This window comes from Sinocyclocheilus rhinocerous, unplaced genomic scaffold (genome assembly GCF_001515625.1).
Source record: "Sinocyclocheilus rhinocerous isolate Xijiao unplaced genomic scaffold, SAMN03320098_v1.1 scaffold666, whole genome shotgun sequence".
Lineage (NCBI taxonomy): Eukaryota > Metazoa > Chordata > Actinopteri > Cypriniformes > Cyprinidae > Sinocyclocheilus > Sinocyclocheilus rhinocerous.
The window spans coordinates 1,230,039-1,239,062 of NW_015661984.1; the positions used below are offsets into that span (position 1 = coordinate 1,230,039).

General features: G+C 35.5%; 1 protein-coding gene across 1 annotated transcript; it reads left to right on the forward strand.

Annotated features, from left to right (window-relative positions):
* The first annotated feature begins 2,475 nt into the window (after nucleotides 1-2,475).
* LOC107726998 (transcription elongation factor A protein 2-like) lies at nucleotides 2,476-8,509 on the forward strand. Its single transcript, XM_016536735.1, has 8 exons — nucleotides 2,476-2,829; nucleotides 3,309-3,371; nucleotides 4,787-4,892; nucleotides 5,463-5,556; nucleotides 6,163-6,299; nucleotides 6,571-6,627; nucleotides 8,067-8,221; nucleotides 8,315-8,509. The coding sequence occupies exons 1-8, from the start codon at nucleotides 2,761-2,763 to the stop codon at nucleotides 8,507-8,509; spliced, it is 876 nt and encodes a 291-aa protein (XP_016392221.1). The 5' UTR covers nucleotides 2,476-2,760.
* The last annotated feature ends 515 nt before the right edge of the window (nucleotides 8,510-9,024 follow it).

Sequence of the window (9,024 nt, forward strand, 5' to 3'; positions counted from 1 at the left end):
TTCAACCCCTGTATGTGCACATACCGTGGGTTCAACAGGGCATTATGGGACATTAACACTCAGAGCTCTGATTCAGAGTGTCACTATTGTTTTCACTGTCGCTTGAAATGCTAAAATCTGTATCGATCTGGTTTAAAAATGAACAAATGCTACACAACAGTCAGAACTATGTGTGAATGTAATATTTTCTTTACTTGACGAATAAATTATTTTTGGATACAACTACATTTTGTGTATCTTTCATCAAAAAAGTTACTTCTTGAATGCCGCTAAAACCACTAGCTGTGACTCAAACCTGCTTTTAAGTAAAAAAAATATGCATATCTCTGATTATTTTTCTGATTCATATGAGATACTCTTACAATGGTGACCAATCAATTAATAATGTCCTTGCATTAAACAAACAAACAAAAAAAACACACCAAAAATGGCAATTGTAAACGAAAATTTTAAATTAATTCATTTTAATTAATTTACATGTAAAATTTAGCACCATTGTACCCTTATAGAAAACAATATGTGTGAGCGGCTGAATCTTAGAAAGTGCCAAATTTTTTTTTAAAGTTATATTTATGGGCATTTTATGCCTTTAATGTGAGAGGACAGTGAAGAGTTGACAGGAAAGCATTGGGTGGAGAGAGGGGAGCAGGATCAACAAAGAACCTCGAGGCGGGAATCGAACTCGGGTCGCCGTGAGCACAGTTGAGCTATATGTCGACGCACTAACCACAAGGCTATTGGCACCGACAAAAAGTGCCTAATATTTTTGCCAAGTTTTATTCATAATTTTACAAAAATGTTACCAGGTCAAAAATGACCTTAAGACAATGTAAGGGTTAAAATAAATGTCACTTAGTTTGATATTGTGCTGTCTAATGCAATGGCATTCATGCATTTTTATTTGTGGTTTAGGTGGCAAAATACTGTAGAACTTTTGTTACAATGACGCCCTCTACTGATAAAATCCAATGTCTGTTAAACTTAAACCTGTTCACACAACACACAGTAGGTCAAAATAATACTGCCCTCATTTTGCAAAGATCCACTGAGTGAACGCATACATTTTTGATAATAATTTATCCCTTATTATGATGTCGAGGCATGCTTAGTGTGCTAAATGTATTGAAGTCAGTTAATGACAACTTCTGCAGAACTCAAAAGAAGATACTTTGAAGAATGCTGTAAGGCTAATCAAAACCAACATGTTTGTCACGTATGGACAGCATTGAGGGGGAGTAAATCATTTTCATTTTTGGGTGAACTATCCCTTTTATTAGGATGCTACACATTTACACAACAACCAGAAATCCTGACAAGATATTTGGAAAATGAGCAACAACCAAGGAAAAATAGTCACCGTTTCACTCATAAATGATCAATAGTAATAGTTAGATAATGATTTAATTATTTTACTAAGTGCAAAATGTGTTTAATTCCAAAACGTTGTCATTTACCAATGTGTTGTTCAAAACACTTTTCAGGTTTTTAATGTTTAAACTGATTAAATTTTACAATACAAGTAAGTAAATGTAAGCGCAATTTTGCATTTTGCAAACATGGTAAATATTTTATCTACACTTATTGTACACCTGCTGTTGTTGTTTTTGTCTGTAGTTGCACAGTTTTGTAAATAAATTGCTTTGTAGCCTAAATAATTTTCTTCATGCCAGTTTGATCAAGTGAGCTCTTTACAAATGGACATTTAGGTGAACTGTAAACGTTAGGTTAAGCCAACCATTGATACGGTTACATTTCTGCTGTAGCTATCTTTTAGCTGCTCATTTTAAAGGGCAGACTCTTAAATTAAACTTGTAAAAAACTTAAATATTGAATTAAATTAAAGGGCTATGACCAAAACAAAATGTCAAAGTTGTTTACGAAATGTTTTTACGAAAATGGTCTGGACAACAATATCAGAACTGTTAGTTAGACATGTTACAAATACTGTATCATATTTTTTGCCTGCTTTGCTTCTGCGGTTATTCATATTAACTCCAATTCCCATAACACACTGCTTCAACACAGACTCGATGGGAAGTTCCATTCATTTCCGAGAATCGGTTCTTTTGAACAGTGCATTCAAAGAACCGCTTCTAAGAAACGATTCAGTGACTTTTTGACGTGACAACGTAAATTTGTCATCAGGTGATCAATGACATCTCGGCGTGGCCTGTAAAATGTCCTAAACCTGTATGTTAGTCACTGTGTATTATGTCTTAAAATGTGTTTATTGTAATTTCACGTGCCTAGTTTAGTTTGTTGCAGGCGCAGCCATGACTTATTTACTTATTTAGTTACTCCTAAAACATTTGTGTTTTTAATGTTGAGAAAACTGCCATCCAATTAACTCCTAAACATTTTGAATACATAATTCATTTGTAATATTACCACTATTAAGGTAACTTGCCTTTCGCACTGTTAGCTCCCTTTTCGCGCTCCATGCGATTTAAACATGTCTGAAAAAGACGCGGTTCTTGTGAGTCGGTGAGTTGACTCGAGAACTGCTCTTACCGATTCAGTCTGTGAATGAATCGTTCATACCGGAACAGGTTCATTTGATTCTGTGAAAAGATTCAACCGAAAAGAACGACTCGCTCGCGATTCGAACATCGCTATACAACATTCTAGAGCGGAGAGAAAGGCAGCAGATTCCTCTCATACTGCCACTAAAACAGACACACACAGAGACAGGCGCATATTTTCCCACATAAATGGAGGCACGGCCATCGGGCGCCATCAAACAGCCCTAAACCTGTAAACATGGTGAAGGACCAAGAAGTGGAGCGCATCGCAAAGAAGCTGGACAAAATGGTGCATAAGAAAAACACTGTAAGTGTGACACATTTGCTATAGCTTCTGAAACACAGGTAGGGGAGAGAACTGTTGATTTCATCCACGCGTTCGTTTCTGTTTGTCTACATTAAACAAGAACGAGATCTAGTTACTCTGTGTGTGATTATCACCTGTTTCATCCTCATCCAGACAACCGCCGGGCTGTTATTGGTCAATCCTCATGCAAAATCGGCTTTTACTCTCATGTTTGAAGCGTTTGTGTAACATTACTGTGATGAGCTGGCAGCTGGTTGTTCTCCAAATTTCTCCAGCGCAAACAAAAGACTAATTTAAGCCAACATTTCACACCAGTCAGTCCCAGTTTTGTCCCCAAAACACAGCATTTATGTGCAGACTGGCTGTGTTTTTCTATGAACCAATGTAGTTGAAGCAACCTATAGTTGAAGAAGCCAGTGTTTACGTTTGAGAAGTTGTTGTGTAACTGTCCTTCCTCCTCGTTGTGATTTTATCTTCAGGATGGTGCCATTGACCTGCTTCGGGAGCTGAAGAACATGAAGATGTCTTTGGAGACCCTACAGGTATCTCAGCAGGACTGGAGACGGCGTCTGTGGGCAGAGCATGTGCTGCCTTGGATTACATAATCATGGTTTTCTCTTCCAGTCAGGGAATCCCATGCTGCTGTTCTCATTGGCTATGTTTGGAATGGCATACTGCTCATACTATTTTTGCAGTGTGTAGAATGTAATCAGTATTTATGTAAAATGTACGTGGGTGTAGAATATCTGGATGACCTACTACATTGTCCAGAAAGTGCAGTATACATCAGAGCAGATTGCACAGAATACTGTATACCACAATGGATTGATGAATGAATAATTTGGACTAAGTAACGATCCTGTATATATTTTCTCTCATTATTTGATTGTATTTCCAAAAGTTCCATAATTTTTAAAAAGGCAAAGTACTACGTTTTCTATACCTCAGATGCAGAGCATAAAAAGTATGCAACATTCAGTCTATGCAACATCATAGACTGAATGTTGCATACTTTTTATGTTGTTTTTTTTAATACTAGTGTACACAGTACATACTGCAGTATGCTAGTATTCCATTCTGAACAGAGCCAGTGGTTCAAATGCACTACTGTATGTATACAGTATATTTGTAACTGCCTGCTTTACATGCTTGTCTTAAGAGTGCATTTACTGTAGGATTATTGTCATTAGCTATTATTTTAGTATCAATTGAGATACTATTATAATTTTTAATTATTATTTCATATTAGTTTTAAAATATTTTATGCGTTCTGTTTTAGTTAAAGTTTGAGTAATTTTGTTGGGTCTTTTGTATTTGTTTTTTAAAATATTTCTATATAGTTTTTATTCAAATTTATTTCATTTTTTTAGTTACTTAAGTTAAACAACTGAAAATTAGATTTTTAAAAAATATTTATTTCAGTTAACCCTTAGTTTATTTCAGGTAATGAATGTTTTTTATGGTTTTCATTTCAGATGTAGTTAACTAATAACCCTGGAATGGATATATTCAGTATGGTTGGAGTTAATGTACAGACAAATAGGCTTTAAATTAATCCCTGAGGAGAAATTCAAACACAACAGAGCAGTGATACACAGAAGAAAAACCCCAGAGCTGTGTTTTAGTCTTTCCAGATCAGTCCCTGATTTATTGTGATTAAAATATTAAAGGTTATCATGCCTATTGTACTGCATTTAAATAGCTGAAAATCTTAAGCGGTCATTTGCTCGTTCTTTTATTCAATAATGATCTCCACTTTTCTGAGCATTTTATAGCAGAAGAATGATCAGGTAGTCAAAGCATCATAATGTGTTATTTGATAGTTATCTGTAACACTTGTGTCATATGTATTTAATGAGTTATAATGTATCACAAATTGGATGTTGTGATAGTCCAATGATATATTTAATGTAACAAACGTGATCTTCCATCTGTTTCATTGCGTCGCACGCTGCAGTCCACGCGGATCGGGATGTCAGTGAATGCAGTGCGGAAGCAGAGCTCGGATGAGGAGGTGCAGACACTGGCCAAATCTCTCATCAAGACCTGGAAGAAACTGCTGGGTACTGCATTCCTATTCACACTCACACAGCTTAAAAAGATGGTGTTTCACTTATTTTAGAGTGAATGACAGTGATTGAGAAGGAGACTGTAGAATTTCCTTCTAAAAAGTGGTGGGATGAAGCTGCTGTGTAGTGCTGTCAAACGATTAATCGCGATTAATCGCATCCAAAATAAAAGTTTTTGTTCACATAGTGAACATGAGTGTGCGTACTGTGTATATTTATTATGTATATATAAATACACACCCATGCATGTATATATTTAAGAAAAATATGTTAAGTTTATATATTACATATATTTATATATACATGTAAATATTTTCAAAATATATATATACTGTGTGTGTATTTATATATACATAATAAATATACACAGTACACACAGATATATTATGTAAATAAAAACTTTTATTTTGGATGCGATTAATCGTGATGAATCATTTGACAGCACTACTGCTGTGTTTGCTTTCCAGCTCTTACTGTCTTATGGATGTTAACTTGGTGATAGTGAACGCAATGAGCATGTGTTCTGATATTAATGCTGGATTGTGTGAATATTCTTTTATGCAGATGGTTCTGAGGGTAAATCGGAGGAGAAGAAAAAAGGAGGATCTCCGCTCCAGTCCTCATCTTCTAAAGACTGTCCTGGATCCAGTGACACCAGGTGTGTGGATTCTAACCATTAAAGTTGCCTTGAAATTAAAATTCATCCTATCTGTTTTTAAAATACATATTATAGATCTTATTGTGAACAACTCATCCATGCATGTTTCATTTAAAAAACGAGCAGGGTAGCAGACAAAATATATTTCAGCCAGCATAAAGCTGATATACAGTATACAGTGGGTACGGAAAGTATTCAGACCCCCTTAAATTTTTCACTCTTTGTTATATTGCAGCCATTTGCTAAAATCATTTAAGTTCTATTTAATTTAAAGATGGCAAATAACACCTGCTGCAATGACAAAAATATTTATTTTACATTATATTTACTAAATTAGGTAACTATTTGAAAATGAGTCATTATGAAAAAAAATAATTTGAACTTAATGTAAAAAAAATAAACAGATCTATACTCTTAATAGCAACTTCTAGATTCTTTAAACCTATTATAGTATATTTGACAAATATTTATTTAACAATATTGTTTTTTAAAATATGAATAAAACGTAATGGAACACTAAATTTTTGATGTATTTGTGTTTTTACAATACATATTATTTTAAGCAGTTGTACAAACTGTGAAATATTGTTACCTTTTGTTGTCTAGTAACAAGCTGGAGACACCAAAAACTCCCACCACCCCAGTCATCCCCAAATTCACCACCTTCCCACCTGCACCCGTCACCACGGACAGCGTGCGCACTAAATGCAAAGAGCTGCTGGTGGCGGCCCTACAGACTGATGGTAAAAGCTGAACCAGTTCAACTATTTAATAATGCACTGTAAAAGCTAATAGTACAATTTACAAAATACGTTCATTTCACTCAAATATGAAAGAAAGTTCACTGCACTTCACAACTTAAGGGAACTAAAATGTTAAATTAACTGTTATTGAATGTATTTTTGCAAAAGATGACTATGGGGGAGATTTGTGGATTAAAAATTTTAGTTTAGTTAAAATATTGGAGTTAATTTGAGTTGATTTATGCTTTGTGTTTTTTTTTTTTTTTCTCAGGTGATTACCAGACGATCGGTGTAGACTGTGAACACCTGGCAGCACAGATTGAAGATTATATCCTTCTAATTACCAAAAGCTACATTAGCTAGTGTTATGTCGGGATGCTCAACACTGGTCTAGATAGAAAACCTGGAGAAAGCTATGCAGTAGCATTCCTATTAAGCTTGAAAGTGGTTATTTGAAGGTGCGGGACCAAATATGTGATTTGAAATCTGCCGTCTCTGCTCATTGCCAGTTGTTTTTGAGCCAGTCCCTTGAGCCATAAATGAGCCAAGTTAATCTGGAGCTATAGGAAAAAATACGTCATATAGCTGATGGCACCATAAGAACACAAAATCCCAAACCTTTCCCTAGTGACTATCCCGAGCTGTAAAAGGCAGCAGATAGAGAAAAATATAATGCTTTTAAGAGCCCTTCAAAATATGGCACTTATAAAACATCTACTATGTTTAAAAATTTAGTTTTTTTTTTTTTTTTTTTAAATAAGTCACCAAGGTTGCTTTTATTTGAGCAAAAATACAGTAAAAACAGTAATATTGTAAAATATTTTTCCAATTTAAAATAACCGTTTTCTATTTTAATATATTTTAAAACGTCATTTATTTCTGTGACGGTAAAGCTGAATTTTTAGTCTTCAGTGTCGCATGATGCTTCAGAAATCATTCTAATATGCTGACGCAACAGTAGGTTACAAATACAGTCCTTCTAAAATTATTTGCACACTTAAGCCATATTTTAAAAAAGAAAACCGGGTGGATCAAGTTTCTGAAACACAAACAGCCCCGCATTTCGAAGCAAATTCGCACAAGTCTTTGATTCGCTCGCATGTCTGAAAGGAAGTTTGCAAGTGGGCTTAAACTGCATTGAAGCATGAAATGAGCAGGAATGCACAATCTCTCTCCGCAGGTCCAGACACGCAGCGCAGATGAACCCATGACCACCTTCGTGCTGAAAATGTTGTGCTGCTTAATATTTTTTTTGTAAATGGCAAAGTGCAATATGGCCCTGAATTGGTAATAGAAAGTAAAAAAAAACAGCATTAATTTGAAATAGTAATCTTTTGCAACAATATAAATGTCTTTACTGTCACTTTTGTATCCGTTTGAATACCATGGTAGTATATAAAATATACAGTACACATACAAATATGTCAGAATACAGAACTTGGAATAGAGAAAGATGTATTTTGCCTGTAAATTGTGTAATTACAACATCTACCAGTAGAGGCCATGATCGCCAGCCAAACCTTGAACTTTTACCTCAAGCAAACAGTGCAATGTTTTGATTGTGCCACAGTATTTACACTTTTCATTTACACCTTTTGGTTACGTTTCCATTCGCCAGCGAATAATGTTTTACTTTCAGTCGTCTTGCTGCGAAAGGAGAAAATATTTTAACATTTAAAAAAAAAAAAAAATGCATGCTTCATCTTTATAGGAAAGTGTAAAATAATGCAGCCGGGTTTGTGCTTTCTTAACTGTACTTCATGACACATATCTACCAGGAGTTCAAGTCCACTGACATGAAGTACAAAACCAGACTGAGGAGTCGCATCTCCAACCTCAAGGACCAGAAAAACCCAGACTTACGCCGGAACGTCCTGTGCGGCAACATCTCTCCAGACCGCATCTCTAGCATGACCGCAGAGGTATGTTTGGGTCTGACTTTGGCCTGCGAAGTGTTAAATTGCAGCTTCTCTGCAGGATGTGAAATGTGTTTGTGTTAATTGCGTGTTTGGCAGGAGATGGCAAGCGCTGAGCTTAAAGAGATCAGGAAAGCGCTGACCAAGGAGTCCATTCGAGAGCATCAGCTCTCCAAAGTGGGCGGCACCGAGACTGACATGTTCATCTGTGGAAAATGCAAGGGCAAGAACTGCACTTACACTCAGGTATGCTGTTATAACAGACCAGAAATGTTTAAACTTGCCGAATCTTAATTTATGGTGGGGAGAATAACAGTATTCAAATGTGATCCCTGAAGACACATCACATGACATGATGTCAATGGCGATTGGAACCAGTGATATTTGATGTCATTTAAGAGTGATTAAGCACTTATATTTTAGTAGCAATGGTGCAATTTAAACCACTTTTAAGGTGCTTTTCTGTCATTTTGGAAGGCCCTTATCTGCATTCACTATATCATAATATGGAAAACATCTCAGAACATCCTTAAAGATAGGGATGGATAACATCCTTCTGTTTCCCACAGAAGAAAAACACAAAATCCACCAATAGTCAAATTTACCAGCATAACTGACTGCATAAATTGGGTATAAGGAAATAATCAATTTAATGAGGTTTATTTAAAACTAGCTGAAGGCAATAGAACAAGATAAAATGCAGGGGAGACCAGGGTTAGTTGTCATAAGATTTATATCGCAGTAGCTATAAGATAAGAAGTAATAAATGCTGGTGTTCTCTGGCAGTTGTCAGTTTCACACACTTAATA

Excerpts from the sequence above, each read along its gene's own strand:
- LOC107726998 (XM_016536735.1), top strand. The coding sequence starts at position 2,761 with ATGGTGAAGGACCAAGAAGTGGAGCGCATCGCAAAGAAGCTGGACAAA. Across the intron at positions 2,830-3,308 it reads TGGTGCATAAGAAAAACACT|GATGGTGCCATTGACCTGCT; the intron begins GTAAGTGTGACA and ends TTTTATCTTCAG. Across the intron at positions 5,557-6,162 it reads CCTGGATCCAGTGACACCAG|TAACAAGCTGGAGACACCAA; the intron begins GTGTGTGGATTC and ends TTTGTTGTCTAG.